Raw genomic sequence first — 21,468 nt, 5'->3', positions numbered from 1 at the left:
CATTCATATGATCAAATATAATTATAACTTCCCATGGCCCTCTCCCATTTCTTTTTGTTTAGCTCCCTTTCTGACCAGTTTTCTTCAATGGTACCTCATTAGTATAGTCTATGATATATCATAATATTATCTCCACCATTAGATTAGATTTAGTTTATTAGTTTATTTTGATTACCTTTTATTTGCTATTGGTCTTGTTTTGTATTTTTTTTATAAGAAAGTGTTTGTATACAAATACATAAATAAATATGTTAACATTGACATAATAAATAGCTATAACAAATATTATTATAATTTCCTAACACCCCTTTTTTGTTTAAATCCCTTGTTGTCAAGTTTTCTTAGTTGGTACCTTATTTAAATGTTTTATTCTATGATATCATACTGTTATCTTCACCATTGTGGAATTAAATTTGTTCATTACTGTGTGTGTGTCTTTGCTTCCAGTCTTATTTTATACCTTTCTGCACACGGAAAGTTAATTCATATTAATTAATTAATTAATTGACAAAATAAAATTAAGGTCAAATTAAACATTAAAACCTTCACAAAATAGAAATATAAAGCACAATAAAACCCGAAAAAGAGCCAGTGTTCACATTTGCAGACCTAAGTTTGCATAATATAAATATATAAAACATTATAAATAACTTAATAACTCAAATTCAAGTGTCCTTCCCACTAGTTAATGCTAATGACAGCATTCAGTTAAACTGTTTTTTAAAAATGAGTGTGTGCGTGTGTGTGTGTGTGTGTGTATGTGTGTGTGATTCTCGTGCTGCTGTGAATAAATATTTAATTAAAGCATCGACCATCAGGTGTTGATCAGTGTTGACATCACAAACAGCGATCATACACAACTGTGGCTCCTGCAGGAATGACATGGGGCCCCTACAAGGAGGCTTCCTACTGACATGTCACTGCGAAGAGAAGAGGGGGGGTGGAGTCATTGAACGCATCATGAGACACTGCTGTGGAATATAAAGTTTGTCAGCCCTCGGGGGCCCCCTTCATGGTCTGCCCCCCCCCCCCCCCCCGGTTGCATGCCTCGCCTGTTCATAAACTGCGCCCCTGTCTCCCTCCTCGTCTCCTGACCACTCTCTCCTCAGGGCAGGTAAGATCTCCTGCTCACTCCTCGGTCACTCGTGTTGTTTCCATGTTCGTGTTCGTCGTCAGCGGAGCAGAGGTGAGGGCGAGGCGGCTGCTCTGTGTCGATAGGGTGTGCCCCCCCCCCACCTCTAACTTTATGCCAAGTTCGTTTAACCCCTCTGGAGACGCTGTCTGCTTCCTGATTCACGGTTTTCTTTGTGTTTTATATAATCTCAAATGATCTCTGGATCAATACGAGTTGTTTCAGACACATTAGTAACATATAGAGTCATACTTCTCTACTGTTGCGAAATTGTAGGATGTGGTGAATGATCGCAGCATTTGGAGTCGGAGAATTAAACCTGTAGAGTGGAGTGTAACTAGTTTACAGCTCTGAGCAATGGATATGAAATGTACACATTCAGTTACAACAGGCTGTCACTTTATTTGAAAAGATTCAGTTACAGGATCCACTTTGTTTTCACACTCCATTCAGCCTGTTTGTGTGTGTGTGTGAAATCATCCACCCTCTATTTACACAATAGATCATCTAGGTGTAGCTGTGGACCCAAAGAAACAGTTCAACTTATGATTACCAAGATAAATGTCACATCTTTATTTGTTTTATAAGTTTAAAGACTGACGTTTGTGGTTGTAAACTTGTGAAAAGACAATAACAAAGATATCTAAATCTTAGGTTGATCCATTATGTGTTGCACCTCCTCACTGTGCTCGTTCAAGTTTTATTTGTCATGTGCAAGTCAACACAAGGTCAAAGGTGCAATGAACAGTGCTGGACAAGAGGACAGGTCAGCCGAGGAATAAGAGCAACGTTTCAGGTTTATAGATTCAGTTGTTATAAAAAATAAAATAAAATAAATATCAAATAATAAAAGGAGAAAGTAAAACGTTTAAATAAAAAAAAATTCAAATGAAAATAGTTTTAAAAAGAATCAGAAAATCAAATACAATTCTATATACATAGTGACAAGTGTATACTTTATAAGTGTATGTGTATATGTATAAGTCTGCACTCAGCACAAGTATTATATTGGTCATTATTTTGTTATTGATGAAAATTGTGTTGCAATAATTATTGACAATATGTTACTGCTCAGCCGTGTGGCTGTTTTTAAATATTTCTCTCTACTGTCAAATTCCTGAATTGGAGTCTTATTTTCGTCTAATTAAAAATCATTTTTCAGTTGATCTTAAGTGTAAAATAAAGGAAGTCGTTTCCTTTAACCCACTAAACTAACCAGGTCTTCTCAATATGTTTTTAACTAAATGGCTTTCGACATATGATCCCTGTGAGCAGCAGGGAAACCCACTGTCTCTCCTGCCGAGTAATCACAGGTGTGTCCACACAAACACAAGCTTAATGAGATTAGTTCCTGACGTGGTTCAACACAAAGGAGCCTGTGACCGAAGACGTGCGACGGAACCCCCTCTACTGAGATGTGTGCATGCAATATTGATCAGGGGTTAATGAGGGTCGATCTCACAACAGAGACTCTTTACTACCCTTAAACCCGATGTGGCAGTTCCCTCTGTGTTATTCTAACATGCTCTTGAGCAGCGGACATACTCTGACATTCTTTATTTGTTTTGTTTTTAGCTTTCTGCACATCCACTTTGGAAACCCACTCTCCTTTTTCTACGATGGCTGCGGTAAGTCTGTTCCCAGGACTGTTTTCCCACCTGCTCCGCAGTATCCAACTGCATTTGCATTTACTAGTTGCATAAGTAAAGATCCAGCACTGGACAATGGACTCTTTTATGTTGCCTTGCTTTGCTATTGAGTATTATAATATCTTGTAAATATTAGTTTATTTGACTTTAAACAGACTCAAATTATGCTCTAAAATTCAAATCAATGTTATGTTTAAGTTTGCATTTCATCTAAATGTTACTCATGGTATGAATGGGTTTGACCTATTTATTGATGCAAAGGTCTTAAAGCTAGAGATCTTTTTGATCATTAAAACTTTAACTAAAATGACCAAACTGTAGTTGTGGAGATTGTTTTCCTAATATGTGTATGAATGAAACCAAAACATGCTTCTTAAAATGGTGAAATCATTCAGTCATATTTTTTCTAAAATAGTTGTTTTGATTAAATAAACAATTTAAAATTCTTAAAAACACTTCTGTCTAACTGAAGAAAGAAAAATCTATTTGCCATCAAAAAATATATCTGTATTCAATTTTTCTCCTTCAATGAAAAGTTCAAAATTACATATCAGACAATTTTCAGAACAGGAAGCCTCATATATAAGCAAGTGTCTAACATTAACAGATGGTTGTGAAAATAGCCTTTGAGTGTCAAACTCTGCTCATACTGTGCTTCATTCATTCACCACAGTGACGCTGTGTGAAGTTCTCAGTGCGACTTTGTGTGTTTATATTTGTCGTGGTTGTAACAATGCTATTTTAAATGATTTACAACCAGATTGGAAACCGAGGAACAGTGACTGAGGCATCTGGTTTCGACCCAGAAGCAGATGCCCAGAGGCTCAGAGGAGCCATGAAGGGAGCTGGTGAGTGACCCGGCCCGTCACACAGAAAGAAACCATCATGCATAAACACATGTCTTACTCTGCCCTCAGCCCCAGAGGAGGAAAATATAATCATTCTCTGATTTTTTCAGTTTCTCTTCTCCTTTCCAGGAAAGTTGAGACTAAATGCAGAGTTGCTCAGTGTTGTCATGGCAACTTTAATTGTTCTGGAGTTCATATTTTTGTGTGAGCGAGTGTGTCCTCTCACTTTTTCCTCACTACATCGTGCTGTAAGGATTCCTTTTAACCTCTTAAATGGAGGTTACATTAATCCAGACATGAGATCGTGAGACTTTAAGTTCTGATCCGCTTAAGATGCCTGAACTTGGACATCCCCTGTATCTGATATGGAAACCAGAATATGCACTTCTCCATCATTATTCACATTGTTCTTTTGTGAGGCTGCAGTAAACCACACCATATTTGATTTAAATGTATTCTCAAGCATTTTATTTGAGCTCTAGTTTAAGCAGGTTACATGCTGTAGCAACTGCTTTCACCCTTTCACTCATGAATCATGACAACTCAGGCAGGATTTTTTAATGTGTTTTTTTTATTATTATTTCGGCATGAAAATAAAATTCTATATTATGTGTAACTATAAAACAAACTGTATGTTTCATGCTTTTAAACTAATGTGTTCACATATATAGAAATACTGTTCAGTGCAATGTCAACACATTGAATCTTGCTCCTGACTCCTCAGCTCCTTCCTACCTCCGACTGTTGAACTATACAGAAAAAATTAAATATAATGAAATTAAATGAAATCGTTATAGAATTGTCTAATTGCTAATGAAATCATTTTGCTGAAGCATTTTCCAATGGGAAAAAAAAGCATTATTATATATTTAACATTCATAAAAATGTCAGACTATGGAATCAAGATCTGACAAGTGAATCACCTCAGAATCAGCACCCAATAACGATATTGGATCACATCAGTCCCAACTCTGGGTACATCCTAGCAAACATTCCGTGTCTCAGTCACATTTTCTCTCTAGCAGCACATTATGTGGTGTGGACTCTAATCCTGTTTAGGTTTACAAGCATAATATTCTCCCCCTGACTCTAGTTTGAGCTCTATTGCAAACAGATGGTTTCTACATCGATGCCAACAAACAGTGTGTCAGGATCATCCCCGGGGTTGCAATGCTGCAAATAAATGGATATGTGAAGCTTACAATTTTAAGAAATGTTAAATAGAAAGATAGATAGCAAACAAAGTTTTGACTTTTGTGATATTTCTCGCAGGCACTGATGAGATGGCAGTCATCGACGTCCTCTCACACCGTACTATTGCCCAGCGGCAGCGCATCAAAGAGGCCTTCAAACAAGCAGTCGGGAAGGTGAGAGTTTTGAATGTTGTACTCAGAGGGACTGACTTATTTCTAATTGTGAATGAAACAGTTCTTAAAAGTCATAAATTACTGTACATGAAGCAGAGAAAGAAAAAGAAATGACCGAACACAAGAAGAATCTGAGAAGCAGACTCCTGGCAGCAGCAGTGCATTTATTATCCCATAGCTTCTTATTCCATTATGCACTCTCTCATCACTTTAGGTGGGGCTGTACTGCGCTAACACGGCACTGATAATGTGTTAGGTAAACATTAACCCTAAAGCAGAAATGAGTATCACCTGTTCTAAAAGAGCAGGACAGAGATAGCCTTGTAATCTGTGGGAAGGGGAAATAATGGCTAACTGGACCTGGAACCCACAGAGGCAATGCATCCATTTACTGTTTCTTTGTTTCGTTATTTTATGGATCAATACGTTAACTGAGGAGGATGGATGGCATGTTTATTGTATTGATGTAATACAGAGTTAATGACCAGCTCGAGAGGCAGTGTCCGCTAAGTGATTGTTAAAGTTATCTGAAAGTTCCACACAGGGAACAGCAGAGAAAAGGCACGGACAGCGAGTGGAATACCTCGCAGTCAGAAAGAGTGAGTCATGTTGCACGAGCTGACGCCCACATGTGGTCACATAGGCCGCTCTTGTGGAACAGCTTCTCTATTCAAAAAGACTGAAACTAAACCCAACTAAACCCATACAAGACGTAGCTCTCTATTCTATATGATATGTCCACAAATTCTGCTCATGAAGATTCTTACTGTCAAAGATAATCACATTTCATTCTGGATGATTTCATTGAGGCCCTCAGAATGAGTGTTAACCCATGTGTTCCTGCTCCACCCTGCAGGACCTGGCTGAGGAACTGTCCTCCGAGCTCAGTGGGAACTTCCGGACTGTGGTCCTAGGTCTGCTAATGCTGGGCCCTGTGTACGACGCCTACGAGCTGAGAACTGCGATGAAGGTCAGGGTTTCTTGTCCACTTGTACTTGCTTTAAGAGAAGTCTGGTAATATTTTTCTCAAGGCCATGATCAAGAATTGTCTGTCTAGCTTAAGCTTCTTTTTATTTTGTGCCGCTCCATTGTCTACTAAAACACATCTGAGGGGATAATATCGAATATAGAATATTCCCAGCCTTATCCTCCCAGCAAATATCTCTGTTTATTGATTACACAGATTACCTGCTGTGTATATTCAGTGAAAAGCAACACGCCACTGTATCGTGTTTTAACCAGAGTTCATATTACTTCATCACAGGGGGCTGGGACAGAGGAGGCCTGTCTCATCGATATTCTCGCTTCAAGGACAAATTCTGAAATAAAAACCATCAATGCCTTCTTCAAGAAAGGTAACAGTGTCATGTCTGCAAATAGAAACTCTGACATCAGATCACGTTATATATATATAGCTCAGAGTCGGCTGAAGCCTATAGGCTGAGTATGACATCTGATATTGTGAACCAGTGATGAAGCATTATTAGAAAACAGTTGATGGGATAAATTATTCATTAGTGCCACTGCTGTGCTCTACGCTCCAGGTTATTGTTTTCTCATTTGTTCTTGTGTTGTTCCACTGACAATGGTTGGCATATTATGTTCAAAGTGTTTTTGCATGCACATGTTTTCACTGATAATAACAATGTTAGCGGGCAATATATGAATATTATTGGAACCTCATCCTTTTAACTAATCATATAGAAAGTCAAACTGTAATAATTTTTATTTTAATATGCATCAAGTTTTTTTTTAATCTCCCTTCAGCTCATTGTTTTGATTTTAAAGGAGACATATGAGGCTTTTTTGCCTCTAGTGTGCTATAGTTTTTTAATGTATGGTAAAGTTATGCAGATTTAAAAAGTCTGCAGTAAAGGGAGCTCCTCTCCACTACAGAAACTCTGAAACTCCTGAAACGCTCTGTCAGTCGCCCCTCTGATACGTGACGTCACAATGCGTCAGATTTGCAAAACATTTCCACGTAATAACCCAACACTAAAACTGTGAACCTGAATTTGTGCATAATATGTCTCCTTTAATTCATTTTAATGGAGCCAAAGTTTAAGAGAACTGTTCAGGTGCCTCACATTGCTCAAAACTCAACAGGTATTGCTTTACATGCTTTTGATTCTAATTGTGCTGTGTGTTTGTGACAGAACATGGGAAAGACCTGGAAGATGTTGTGTGTGGAGACACATCTGGAATGTTCCAGAGAGTCTTGGTCTCTTTACTCACAGTAAGCAAACATCAGGATACAACCCCTCTCAGTTTGGGCCGATGTTTTAATGCCACGTCATCACAGAACATTTTAAATTTTATTAAATTTGATTTGATTTTGAATTGAACACAGAGATTTTTCCCTCTTCTCAAGCAACATTATATAAATTACCTTTTCAAAAGATTCTAAAAATTCATTTGAACACATAAGATGAATTGTGAAGTGTCAACAGGAACTTTTGGGGTGATAACGTGTCTCAATCTCTGTTTGTTTAAGGAAGAGGGAAGAACAGCCTGTTCTGCATCATTAAACTTTATTGCTTATTTATTGCTGCAGTGTTTTCTATGTTGCAGGCAGGACGGGATGAGGGTGATAAAGTGGACGAGGCCCAGGCTGTTCTAGACGCCAAGGTAAAGCATCAGTGCTGTAGATGAGAGTGTGTCTTTAATTTATGATCCTGTATGATTTTCATTTTTAAATGATTGTGATTGCAGGAAATCTATGAGGCCGGTGAGGCTCGATGGGGCACAGACGAGGTGAAATTTCTCACAGTGCTTTGTGTGAGGAACCGAAACCATCTGATGCGAGGTATTCTTACTGCATATTGACAAATGCATGCATGTGATTATACTTCCTTATCTTCAAGAGGCAACTGAAATCATGCAGGACAGCATGGGGATTTTACTGACCCCTTGTGGGAGTTTTTGGAGCGAACACACTTTTTATCAAAACAACCTTTATGTTAAAAAATAAAACCATCAGAGTGAGACTCGTATGGATTAAATCTTTAATTTAGTGACATTAAATAATTCAACTCTGTTCTTCCTCCCTCAGTGTTCGAGGAGTATCAGAAGATTTCTGGAAGAGACATTGAGGACAGCATCAAGAGGGAGATGTCTGGCTGTCTGGAGGACGTCTTCCTGGCCATAGGTCTGCTTCTCCTTCCCCCTACAAAGAATCAAGTCAGGTTAATTTAAATAGCACAATGAAAACAACAGAAGTTGAGCCAAAGTGCAGGTCAAGGAGAAATGACAAAAGTATGGAGAAAAAATGCTGCAGCAAAAGATTCACAAGATAAAAACAAATGAACAGAAATGTGAGAAATGTGAGGCTGAATTAAAAGCTTAACTAAAAAAATGCAGTGCGACTTAATGTGGAATGAGAGAACATTCCAGAACTAATATGTCACAACAGAGGAAGTGTAATTTCTTGATGAGAAAGAGGAACTAAAAGGAATTGATAAACCTTCATATTAATTAAAGATACAGACATTTCAGTTCACACAGCACACCTGAAGTTACTGTTGTTAGAAGTTATTACATCTAATGTTCTGGGATTTGTTTGTTATTTCCTTGCAGTGAAATGCATGAGGAACAAACCAGCGTTCTTTGCAGAGCGATTATACAAATCAATGAAGGTAAATATTTCATGCTTGTAATAAAGCGACTATACTGCAATTAGAAGCCATTAATATACAATAAATTAATGTATGTATAAGAAAATACAATAGACCTATCAGGATAAATTATAGTATATCCTTTTTTTCCTGAGATTATGCAACATGATTTAATTAATGTGATTCTTCCTTCTATCAGCATCATTGAATATACAGGGAATCAGAGTTATGAATAAACAGAATTACTGTGCACTGCAGATAATAAAAGACTGATGTTATCACAGTATAAAGATAGTTTCTCTGTCTTGTCAGGGGCTGGGCACCACAGACAGTGTCCTCATCAGAATTATGGTCGCCAGGGCTGAGATTGACATGTTGGACATTAAGGCTCAGTTCCTGAAGATGTACGGCAAGACTCTGCACTCCTTCATCAAGGTGAGCGCCGGATACGAGGGGCGGGGAAGTATGGTAGTCAGCAAACGGGTTTGCAATACATCAGCTGTGTTTTAATGATACATACAATTCTCTCAAAGTTTATTTGATGCTTTATCGTGATGAGACTAAAGCTGAGAGGGGCTGTATGTGAAACGCACATGTCCGAGTCAGTTGCTGCAGATATTCTCCGGAGTTTCCCGGCTAAAACTCAGGAGAATCTCTGAGTGGGCCCATGTGAGAACACAGAGGGATACTGTGCAGAGAAATCACAGCAAGCGAGGGGGCACGTTGACATTTATAACACATGACAGACACAAAATAGAATTACAAATATCTCAGGATGCTTTACACATGGCAGGCTCCAACGAAGATGGAGGCTGGTGTCGCTGTGCTGTAAACAAAAGCACGTGATGTATGTCCTGGCTCTGGAAGGCTCTAGCCAGCTGCCACCGCTCACTGCTGCGCTCTTCATACGAGAAAGACAAGATCCGGATACTGTCAAGACCAGATTGTTCGGACTCCCAGAGATCATCATAATTTTGGCTTCAGGCTATGGTTGCTGTTATTCCCACCACCAGTCCTCTGAAGTCTCACAGCTCTTTTCTCACCGTGTACAGGGAGACACATCTGGCGACTACCGCAAAATCCTGCTGGAGCTGTGCGGAGGCGAGTAGCAGAAACATCACAGCATCATCAAGCTCCGTCTTCACTCTGCAGATGACTTCATGAGTTTTTTTTGCTTGATGACTTCTCTATATTTTCTTCTTGAGCTGCCTTCACATTTCACCTATAGACCACAATGCCTTGCTTTGCTGATTGCAATACCAATTAAACCAAAGTTTTGTAACCTTTTACACTCGTCTGTGTTTTTCTAATTGATCGTGTGTTAATTTATGGTTTGAGTTAGAGTGAGAGAGAGAGAGAAACACGTTTGACATCTTTAAAAACATAAAAGATGAATGTTATTGGCTCCCTCTCTTGTTACACAACAACATTTTAATCAGTGTCCGCTCTGTCGAGTCCATTTGCTTAATTGGTTGCAATTCCTCATTTGTTGAGTCAGGCCTGCATCATTTGACTCAATTACATTAACGGGACGCGAGCATTATTTTGGGGGAGGCAGTAAAGTGGGACGTAATCAAGTTAAGGAGGATGTCCCATAGCTCATGCAAACTCGTAGCTCCATCAAAGAGCAGGAAATAACGTGCAGCAGCTGCTACTCAAGGTGACCACTTGGTGGAACCCAAATAGCTCCTCAGAAAGTTTTGTTTGCAGCAGCAGCGAGCTCAGCACTGCAGGAGACAGATGAGTCGATGAATGGCTCAGAGCTCAATGTCATGTTTTTCATTCATCTCCAAAACATGACTCATCTGTAATTTTGTTTCACTTCATTAAGCAAGTTCATCTTCCGTCCTTGGACACCGTGAGTCTGACTCCTTTAATCAACGGTGCCTGTGTTCGACACTGACTTTAATATAAAACCGATTCAGGCTTTGCAGCAGTGCACGCCCCGCAGGCTCTTCACACAGCATCACTGCTCCCTCATGAAACTGATGGTTCAACATATTAGAGAATCAGACCACTGCAGCCGTTTACGTCCTCTGGGGAGAATAAATGAGAGTCTCATTTATTTGGGAAGTTGCTAAAAACACCAGAAAAGGGTGAGACATTGTCCCAATCTTTTGTTTTGTGTGAGGGTTTTATCTTTTTTCTTAATTGCACAGATGTAGTTACAAGTGTACACATTTTCTGACATGGGTTGTTGGAGCACTTTGTTAAAATAATTAAACGTCTCTGAATTTAGCTTTCCGTTTTGTTTGAAAATTATACCTTTGGAATTATTATTTTAGTTATTTTGAGTTAGTTTGTATGCTTTTGTTTTGAAGGTACTGGGCACCAGCTGATTTTACATATATGAGCAGTTGATTTTATATATATGGGCAAGAGAGACAGAGGACGCCATTATTTTTTCTTTCCTGCATTAGAATGATTTGAATTATAATTTTAGTTTGAGTTTTTTTTTTTTTTGCTTTTTCTATTCAAGCTTGAGGACCAAAATTCCCTGTAGGTGCACACACAGTTGACCAAATAAGGTGATAATGATACTTTAGTTGTTCAGTGTTTCATACAATGTTTAATGGAAATATTATATTGTTCGGAGGTTTAAGACATGCATGAAATAACTGGTAGACATAAAAAAAAAAAAAAAAGCCTGAGCGGAGATAACAAACAAGGCAGTGAAAGATAAAGACAGCCACAGTTTATAACTCAAGGAGCATACTGAACAAAACTGGGGGACAGTTTGTTCACATACATTTTTCACGGTTTTATAAATAACCCCAAATGCATGAATAAACATAATAACGCTTTCAATATTACCATGGCAACAGAAGTGGCACACATGTCCTGATCCAGTCTTTACACTCAACAGAATGACATATGTGACGTTTTTTGACACAAGCTGAGAACAGAACATCATTAAAACATCAAAACATCAAGTCAAGGGAAATGAAACCTTCAGCTCAAACCCGGTGAAGTTATAATGATGCAGCATTAACAAAGAAGCTGTCTAAAATGGTTGCTCCCTGTAGGATAGAAGCATCGACATCTATATTATTGATATTATGCCTGTTCTCTTTCCTGTTTTCCTCATGTGAGGATTGAGTGTTTTGGTATATTGACCTTATCTGAACATTTGTATATAATCAATTATTTCCGTTATAAATGTATTGTGGGAGACTGTGGCTCGGGAGGTAGAGCGGGTCGTCCATTAAACAGAAGGTCAGTGATTTGATTCCTGGCTCCTCCAGTCTGCATGCACTGTTGTGGATAGGTGAATGTGAATTGTGTACAATCTAATCCAAGTTAGTATAGCTTTTCATTCTGAGTCTAACTCAATTTTAAGTTTTATCATCATGAAAATATGGTAAAATATGTTTCCTTTGATTTAAGAGTTGTTCTAACGTTCTCTTCTTTACAATGTTTACTGGGACTGTTTTTTAGGAGTACCGACTTCCTGGAGTTTTGTTGTCAGTGCGACTTATTTCATTTTGCCTGATTTCGCCAAATAGGTTATATTTTCATCAAGTGCTCTTTCCAACATGTGCACTGTTTTCCCAGGTAACAATTTATCAAGAAACACATTTAGAGAACTGTTATCTCTGAATGTGTGAAATCTGATGCAGCTAGATTGAAATCAAGGGGACTGTTGGGCCTTGGCGGAGGAATGAGCTCTACTTTGCAGCCATTTTTATTTAAGAAAAAAGAAAAAGATTGTCTTTCCTGCTGAAAAAATAAAACATTTTCATCAAGTAAAATAGGATTAGATTGTCTCATTCTAATTACTCACTGTTTTTTACTTCTCATTTAACTGCTGACATCTGAGGACAGTCTAGTGACTCTGCCAGAAACATGATCACAAAGAGAAAACTCAGGTAGTAAAATAGGCCTTGTGCACGGGGGAGGGCAAACAAACAATTGTGTCAGACAGAGGACCGGCCCTTTGTTCTGATCACAGCGGACAGCAGAGAGTAAGGGAAGGTGGTGAGAGTCAGAGGGAAATAAATCACAGAGAGTGATTATGAAAAAGGTACAGGGGATCATAAGCAACATCGAACAAGACAAGTTTTCTGTTTCCTCAGTCAATCGTCAGCCTCAGTGTTCCTGTCGTGTTGTGTTCAGGGTACATGTCAGACTGCAGGTGAAGCTGAAGGAAATGTGCAAATGATATCGCGACTCTGACTTGTCATTTAAACGAAATCTTACAATTGGTGCAAGTTCTTCAGAGGAATATTTCAACCTAGTTTCAGCTTCACTTCAATGAAAGTGCTAATAAAAATTAAAATTTAAAAATCTATTTTTTTGGTAACAGGTGGGTGATCTGTTTGATAAATGTAGCTTCATTAGCGCAGCTAAACTCACTCAGAATTTCTTTGTCCTATTCAGGGTTATTTTTAATTACACTAGAAACATCTGCAGTGTGTTTCTCTGAGAGTGTTCAGCAGAGAGACAAAGCAGCATTTTGTTCTGCTAAAAATGTCTGATCCTCAGAGTGAGATGGATAATAATCATAATAGATAGAAAGAAAATAGTTTTTTCACAGGGGATTAAAGAGGAGGGGAGAAAGAAAGAGAGTGTGTGTGAGGTATTCAAAGATTAGAGTGAAGGACAAGCTACAGGGAGACATTCAGTCCTTCACTAACAGAATGCTAAGTGCTGATAACACTCACATTATAATGGAGCAGGCTCTGGGAAAAAGAGTCATTGTTGTTATGACATAATGAAATCCAAAGTTCAGCTGTAACTACTTGAACATAAGGATGTGGTTTTGGGAAATACACATAGAATGCAGAGAGAAAGATTTGTGTCAAAATCACACACACACACACACACACACACACACACACACACACACACACACACACACACACACACACAATAACGTACTGACTTGAATTCTGTACATTCCTTGACCTTCATTCTAAATGCATGAGAAAGATCAGGACGTGAGTCAGTCAACAAAACATGTTGAATGCATATCACCTTTTCTCTGAAATAACCGCATGACTCATAAGGGAGTCACCTCACACCATCTCTATGAGGGGGTGTTGAGCTCTCTCGTACTTTTCCTCTGAAATTTTGACTGTGTGAAACAGCTGTATGTCCTATCCACCCATATTCAACAACAATAAATGTCTTTAAATGACTTATTATTCATCTATAATGAATCAATAGAGGGAGTTAACCTAACAATAAAACCCCTGGATAGAATTGATCAACCTATTTATCTAAATCTGCCACATCTCCACCACCCACACAGTTTCTTCCAGTTAAACTACAATAACAGGTTTTAGCATTTTTACTCCAAAGACATGTAATAACTCGCCTCTTGTCATTTTAATGAATGCCCGCATTATTCTTGATTCAAGTCAAATTGAAAATTATCACGCGCAAACAATGAAGTCTATGAAATTTGTGTGCAGTTTTTTAAAAGTCAACTTGGAAAATGAATTGGCCCCACAGCCATCTCCCCTGATCACTCCACGACGCTTTGCAGCAAGAATCCCTCCGTTGCTTCCGATGGAGAGGCCAGCACCTTGACAGCTCAGCCGCTGCTGGTGTGTGAGTGTGTGAATGGGTGAAGGAGGATTTTATAAAAGGTACCATGTAAGAGCAGTCCATTCACCATTTGCAGTTGAAGCAGTTTGCTGCTTCAAGAAAGCTTTGTTTGTGTCACATAAATTGGCCAAATGGAAAAAGTATGCCTACAATAAACCCGGCTATTTTGTTCACATTGTGCAAAACTCAGATGACTTGAGTGTGTGTGAAGTTTATTTATAGCTCATGCCACTTAACAGGCCTGACTTCCATCACTCATCCTGCATCTACAATGAAAAGGTAATTATGTTATTACTTGTATCCTGTACTCTGAGGAACATATTGTGAATTACTGTAGACTTTAAAACCTTTTACGCAGAGAGGGCTTGTGGACCGTGGAATTAATGCGAGCACTCATTTGTCAATGTGGGAGTTTGGAGCATTATGCTGTAAAAAATGAGACATTTTTAAAAAGCTTTTCTTAAGCAAGAAGCTTTACATGCTGTCCCCATCACATGCAGTCTAAAAATATTTTATTGAGAACAAGGTTTTTAAACAGAAGCCCTAACATAAGTTATCATAAGGGGTAAGAATTTTTAGTTCCACTAAAACTTACCATTTGTCTACTGATCTGAATTACAATGATCAATGATCAATGCACACTGCACACTATCTGAAAACACTTCAATGTGGTTTTAATTCACCAGTCATCTGGGGAGCCTACCTGGGAATACAACAGCAAACAAGTAATCAATAATCTCCTTTATCGTCTTCACCCCAGGATCAATCTGTGAACTGACAAGTCAGACCTGTGCATCGATCTTTTTTGGGTCTCTGCCGTGTTATTGGCTTACAGTCATTTCTCCCTCCCTCGCTCTGTTTGTCTCTCGTTCTAACTCAGCAGCAGCTCCAGCTCATTCACCGAGGAGAGGTGCTGAAGGACGGTCGGCTCCTCATACTCTCATCTTTACACACAAACACAAGCAAAGGTAAGTGACTTTTGTCTGCTTATCTGTTTATTAATGTATTGTTTGCATGTTATCACAGGGCGAGGGAGCATATTTTCTCAGATATGATTATTTGACTGCAACTCTTCTATTAAAAGTAGTGGAAATAAAATGAAACACAAGTTTTACACATTTACATCATTCGGTGCTAATGAGCAAAATATTCACTTGTCATAAAGGTCAGAATATTTATGAATTCCCAAATGCATGTGATGCAGGCAACATTGTTGGGGCTCATTAGGTGAGGTCTTTAGCTCACACCCAGGATATGCATATTTATGTAAATGTGTTATGAGGTATGGTCTGATGGAGGATATGGTATGTGCCTTGTCTTATTGACATTAATCCAATCTAGAAGATATTATCTCGCTTCCTATAATAAATTCAGACTATGCAGATAATAATGTGGGAGATAAATTTGGGAAAAAAATTGAAATCTGGTCCACAAATGATTGAGTATGGTGCAGGAACAAATCCCCACAGGAATAACACAGGGAAGAAACAACAAATACATTGAAATGTACTTTAAAATGAAAGCAGATATGTTGCTCATGAGAAAGAAAATGTGAACGTTTAGACACAGATCATATTCTCTACATGTAAGTGAAAGCCCTTTCACACAAGGCAGGTCCTTCATAATCCATTTCCTTTTCTGTTTATAGTCATATTCAAGGAAATCATCCAAGTTTACTGACAGGACCGGTGCTTAATGCACTGTACATGTTAATTCGGCAATTAGCCCAAAGCACTTAGACTCTCACTCAACTGTGATCATTAAATTTTTCAGTTACAGTGGGAGGAAAAAAAAACCTGTGACTACCTAAAATCTCTCTTCCACACTGTCCATGAATATTCTGATAATCTGTCCATGATCAGTCTTTTCATCTGCTGCGTATATCACAGTGAGAAGCTCACAAAGTTCCACAGTCGGAAATTATGCACAAAACATTGTAAATAAGCGCAGAGCAACAGTGATCATATGTAGACGATCACTGAGTGACTCTTAATTAGACAATTATTAACATGAAGACTGAAAACCAGTTTAATGCTCAGAGGAGAGAGGAGATATTTGGAAATCTCACTCCAAAGGGAATATTATGTTGCAATTATCCTTCCTTTAATTTTGCCTGTTAATCATTCTCATCCAAGTGACGATGACCCTCAAGTAACAAATATTTCCACTGTTTAATAAGGTGCGTTAAAATAAAGCATCACACTTGCTGAACTATGCTGAATACAGTCGGCACCTCAGTTAATCACACTGAAACACAACAGTACAACCTTGTGATTTGACATTTCCCAGATGCACATTTCAGCAGAGGAGGCGTGACACCAGCTGGCTCATCTTGGCTCTTCACATTCATTTCATTCCATCCCATTTATACATGTGGCAGACACTTTTATCCAAAGAAACCTCGCAGCCGAGGCACATCACTAAAGCTTCACCTTGAAGTGAGCATTAGCTACTGAATCTGTTCAATCAGACAAAGTGTGGCAGCTGGAGTGTGTAAAGTGAGTGCTATATAGGATCAAATGTGGCTCAAAAAAATGTTGTGTTGATGACATCCCTTGGTCCATTTAGATGCGTCTGAGAGAAAATCCAAGATTTACACAGAGACCTCAGGGTCATCGATGTTCTCAACATCAAAAACCCTCATAATCATAAACATTTTAATAATATGCTCTTTGCCTCTCACTGAGTTGGTAAAAGCATGCACACTGAGTAATGGCCTTCCACTTATATCTATGTTGTGACCTGTCCTCATTACAGATGTTATTAATGTTCTGCCATAACAGCTTTTGTTTTGAACAGTGTGGGAACAGACAGACCATGGGGGAGCACCACAGTGGCTCGGTCGGAGTCACACAACCATCTGTGTCAGGAGAGCAGATGGACGGGCGCATTTACGAGGTCGCGGTGCAGAGCAACTCCACTAATCACACCTCCCAGTTTGCAGACGTGGCTCTGCTGCAGAAGTTCAAGTCCCTCATTATCCCCTGCTATGTGCTGGTGGTGGTGGTGGGCGTCTTCGGGAACTACCTGCTCCTCTACGTCATCTGCCGAACCCGAAAGATGCACAGTGTCACCAATTTCTTCATCGGCAACCTGGCCTTCTCCGACATGCTCATGTGTGTGACTTGTGTCCCTTTCACTCTCGCCTACGCCTTCAATCCACACGGTTGGGTATTTGGCCGCTCAATGTGTTATGTGGTGTTCCTCGTCCAACCGGTCACAGTCTACGTTTCAGTCTTCACACTCACAGCTATTGCGGTGGACAGGTGGGTGGATGAGGATTTGGAATGCCACTCAAAACTTCAGTCAGATTTTGAAGTCTTTCTTTTTATTTTCCCTAAAGGTTCAATGTGCAAGAATTGGTATAATAATATTATTATATAATAATAATAATCCCAGTGATGTGTTTACAAGTGTGTTTCATCTAAATTGAACGGATTGTTGTTTTCTTTACCCGTGAATGAGCTCTTTATAGTTAAATACTTTATATTTACATCTCCTCTCTATTGAGGCTGCCATGTTTTTCACAGTAGCACAAACTGTACAAACTAAACCTTTTGAGTTTTTATGACAACTGAAGGCTGCCACAGGTTCTCTTTCAGGTTTGGAAGAGGAGGGTGAGGTGGGGGGTATTCAGCTGCAACGTGCTACGTCATCGATAAATTCTACCCACTGAACCTTTAAGCTCTCTTCACAGCTTGTGCTGGTTTGTGTCAGTCCAAGAAATTATTGATGAAACTATTTATATCTCAAGAGACCATCCTGATTGAATAGGCCTAATTAGATAAGATTACTTTCTTCTATATATAATCAATTTACACACCATTCTAAGTATGAGTGGAGTGCCAAGGCAGAAATTAAACATGATCATAGTCAGTCATCATTTATATCTAGAAATTAGGGAGGCTGATTATAATGTACTTATTTTTCACAGTACAGATTCATCGCTCATGTTTAATTATTGAGTCTTAATTGAATTTAACCCTACGTTGCTGCACGACTGAAACTTTCAAGTGAGTTTCATGGTTTGGCTTCTAGCTTCTAAATCTAAACTAAGACGAAATGTAAAACAGCTGCGGCAGATGGGAACAAAATCACAAATCAGATTATCTTGCTTTGTGCTTTGTGCACATAAAGGAAGAATCAGGTGTGGGCTCAACTGACACGTCCCTCTCACAGACCCCCATAGATCTGCTGCTCACTGTGCAAAAGAAAGAGAAATAGAAATTAAAGATCCTGCAGCATAAAGCTTCCTGTTGGTTTCTGTCCCTCTGGAGCTTCGGATGTGAGAGTTATCTGACCTTGGTTTTGCTTTCAAAGAGAATCTGCGTGTTATTACTATCATTTTATCACAAGTTATTTTCCTCTGTTTCTTCTTGGTCTGCTCTGTCTGTTATTTAAAGCACAGAACATGAGAATAATTCATGGATCTTGAAAAAGAAATCATATGTTTATGGGACGAATATTATAAGTGTGTGCAGTTTGAGGCTAACCCAAAACCAAATCCAGATCTAGTGAATTAAAATGTGGTTTTATTTGAGGGCCTTGAGGTTTGCACTCAACTCATTCACATTCAAGTGTTAACTATGCATTCGTTTGTGAAATTATTATCATCTACTGCTGTTTCTTGTTCATTTCTATTGCAGATATTACGCAACTGTTCATCCCCTAAAGAAGCGCACCTCAGTGGCCACCTGTGCCTCTGTCCTCACAGGCATCTGGCTGCTGTCCTGCGGGCTGGTGGCTCCGGCAGTGACCCACACCTACCACGTCGAATTCAAAGAGGAGGGCTTCACCATTTGTGAGGAGTTCTGGTTGGGACAAGAGAAAGAAAGACGTGCTTATGCATACAGCACCCTGCTGGTCACATATGTCCTGCCACTGTCAGCCGTCTTCATCTCTTATCTGTGCATCACTGTCAAACTGAGGAACTGTGTTGCACCAGGCCACAGGACACAAGACCAGACCGGTGCTCAGCAGGCTCGTAAGAGGAAGATCTTTCGCTTGGTCGCACTCCTGGTGTCTGCCTTTGCGGTGTGCTGGCTCCCGATTCATGTGTTCAACGTGCTGCGAGACGTTGACATCCACCTTATTAACAAGCGCTACTTCTTGCTTATACAACTGCTGTGCCACCTGTGCGCCATGAGCTCCTCTTGCTGCAACCCTTTCCTCTACGCATGGCTACACGACCGCTTCCGCACTGAGCTGCGCAAGATGTTCAAGTGCCGCCATCGAATTGGAGTGCCTGCCAATCACTGTGCCGCCAGTGTGGTCTTGTAATCGATTGCTGAAAATCTTCAGCGTGGTGCAGAATGAATGGAGTTCATCCTGTGGCCACTGATAATATCCACAAGACATGTTTTCCTGGCAGTGCATTGACTATTATGTTGTGTACAAAGGCAAAATATTAGCCCGAGGTAGCTCTTGAACAGAGGCCATTTTTCTGGGGTTTGTAAAAGTCAATTTCGTTAAAGGGAAGAAGAAATTTCCCCCCACCAACAGGAGCAAACAAAAGATTCTTTATTCTCTATGGGTCACGCATATCTCCAAATTAAACACCACAAAAAGTTGATTATTTGCCACAAGGTTGCTGCTACAGGAGAAATCCCACAGAGTACAACCTGCTGAGGGTTCATCCTCTGGGAATCACGAGTGTGCCCAGTAGATTTCATGACAATCTGCCACTTGGACTTTGAGATTTCTTCTACAAAAATGAATAGACAAAGGGTCACTACTGTATATTAAATTTAAATGGGTGGCTAGTACCATTAAAACCTATTCTCTGGGAGGCATGAATCACAGCAGCAGATTCAATAGAAATCAGATCATTCATTATGAAGATACCTTGTCCTGGACTATGGTGTTGGGTTATGATGGGGGTGTTGAATAAAAGGCCAGAGGTCACTGATATCATGGAAAAGCTCTACAAAGGTACATTATGGGTTTGGGATCCCCCTCTTGAAACCAGGACTCTCCACACCAAACTTCAAGGCACCCAGGCCAGCGGCTGTCCAGATCTCTTTCTCTGGAGTAATACATGAACAGACCGACCGACACTGGGCCAAACGTGGGCTGACCCTTTGATTCATCCATCCATTCATGGACTTGTTCATAACAGATTTTATCTTTGTGAGGTAAAGGCTTAAAATATCTAAGAATGCTTTTCAATATTTGATGTAACACACTGCAATGTATATGTAGGCTACTGTTCTAACCTACTGTATATGGAAAGATGTATATCTGTAAGAATGAGATACTGTCCCTGTGATGGAAGAGATGAAATCTTATGGGTGTCATAAATGTCTGTTAACAAACGAATGAGGATAAAAAACTATAATGAACTAGAAAGGCCAGATAAAGGTTGATGAACAAAGTGAAGCTGAATATATGAAAAGCAAATGAGACCCTCCGTTCAGGTCGCGTTTGGAGTGGTCACCACAGATGAGTTTGTTTTACACTGGGGCATTGGTGTCAGATCTAATAATCTAGTGCTCCTCCTCTAGAGCCTGATGGAATAAATTATTATCATGAACTTGTGCCCCTGGGCTTTAATTTTCTTATAGCCCAAGGTTGAATATGCACCTTGCTGTATAATTTATTAAACAATTTCTAATAGCCTTGTAAATTGGCTTTAAACAATGGTTGTAAAATTGGATGTATTGAAGTGTGGTGGTTGGTTATGTGTTCTCTGTGCTGGTCTGTATTCTGTACATGCATACATGTCCTCTGACTCAAGGTAGGAGTGGAGGTGGACTAAAGTGTCACTGAAGTGATTAACCACTGCTGTTATAGTTGCTCTTTCCCATCATCATCGACTCTCCAACAAAATGGCTTTGGATACATACAGTATACAGTGCTTTCAATATTAGTATATATTATTTGTGATGTTACATGCTACAAAGTTATTTGAAGTGGTCTGTGCCAACACACACTGTGAATAAAAAGACAAAACCAGACGACCTCTGTGTTTGAGATCAATGGAACTGCATGATGACAGAAGACAGAAGGGAATTATGACCAACATGTTCATAGATTATATTTACTTATTAAATAACAGGGAGAACAGAGGTGGTTTCTACATATCGACTACAGGCCTGATTCAGACATTCAGCGTATTTGATGTATTCATGGACACTATCCTGCATCAGTAGAAATATTTACATTCACACCAATATTCTGATATCAAACTTATTAACACAAATTCTGAATTTTCTGATTTCCTTAACCTGAATAAAGTCATATACATTATGTCTACATGTGTACATCATACAAACAGACTAACAACAAACGAAACACTAAGGGAAA

General features: G+C 39.3%; 2 protein-coding genes across 4 annotated transcripts; both read left to right on the top strand.

Moving 5' to 3' along the window:
• Positions 1 to 968: 968 nt before the first annotated feature.
• anxa4 (annexin A4) lies at positions 969 to 9,897 on the top strand. 2 transcript variants are annotated; one of them, XM_069513895.1, is made up of 13 exons: positions 969 to 1,114; positions 2,708 to 2,760; positions 3,542 to 3,629; positions 4,902 to 4,996; positions 5,853 to 5,966; positions 6,261 to 6,351; positions 7,153 to 7,232; positions 7,568 to 7,624; positions 7,709 to 7,802; positions 8,049 to 8,144; positions 8,573 to 8,631; positions 8,923 to 9,045; positions 9,663 to 9,897. In XM_069513895.1, the coding sequence occupies exons 2-13, from the start codon at positions 2,752 to 2,754 to the stop codon at positions 9,717 to 9,719; spliced, it is 963 nt and encodes a 320-aa protein (XP_069369996.1). In that variant the 5' UTR covers positions 969 to 1,114; positions 2,708 to 2,751; the 3' UTR covers positions 9,720 to 9,897. The 2 variants fall into 2 exon arrangements, with proteins under 2 accessions (XP_069369996.1, XP_069369997.1); XM_069513896.1 differs by having other exon boundaries at positions 1,094 to 1,186.
• Positions 9,898 to 15,012: 5,115 nt separating this feature from the next.
• LOC109626301 (prolactin-releasing peptide receptor-like) lies at positions 15,013 to 21,376 on the top strand. Of its 2 annotated transcripts, none has more exons than XM_020082101.2 (3): positions 15,013 to 15,131; positions 16,963 to 17,429; positions 18,810 to 21,376. In XM_020082101.2, exons 2-3 carry the CDS (start codon positions 16,981 to 16,983, stop codon positions 19,441 to 19,443), a joined length of 1,083 nt encoding a protein of 360 aa, XP_019937660.1. In that variant the 5' UTR covers positions 15,013 to 15,131; positions 16,963 to 16,980; the 3' UTR covers positions 19,444 to 21,376. The 2 variants fall into 2 exon arrangements, with proteins under 2 accessions (XP_019937660.1, XP_019937661.1); XM_020082102.2 differs by having other exon boundaries at positions 15,072 to 15,131; positions 16,947 to 17,429.
• Positions 21,377 to 21,468: the final 92 nt, after the last annotated feature.

The sequence above is a fragment of the Paralichthys olivaceus genome, chromosome 18 (assembly GCF_024713975.1).
Source record: "Paralichthys olivaceus isolate ysfri-2021 chromosome 18, ASM2471397v2, whole genome shotgun sequence".
Classification (NCBI taxonomy): domain Eukaryota; kingdom Metazoa; phylum Chordata; class Actinopteri; order Pleuronectiformes; family Paralichthyidae; genus Paralichthys; species Paralichthys olivaceus.
The sequence above is the reverse complement of the archived record's forward strand: the minus strand, read 5'-3'. Positions and strand labels throughout refer to the sequence as shown.

Coding starts and splice junctions, on each gene's coding strand:
- anxa4 (XM_069513895.1), top strand. Junction 6,352..7,152: donor CAATGCCTTCTTCAAGAAAG/GTAACAGTGTCA, acceptor TGTTTGTGACAG/AACATGGGAAAGACCTGGAA. Junction 7,625..7,708: donor AGGCTGTTCTAGACGCCAAG/GTAAAGCATCAG, acceptor TTGTGATTGCAG/GAAATCTATGAGGCCGGTGA.
- LOC109626301 (XM_020082101.2), top strand. CDS start 16,981: ATGGGGGAGCACCACAGTGGCTCGGTCGGAGTCACACAACCATCTGTG. Junction 17,430..18,809: donor ACAGCTATTGCGGTGGACAG/GTGGGTGGATGA, acceptor TTTCTATTGCAG/ATATTACGCAACTGTTCATC.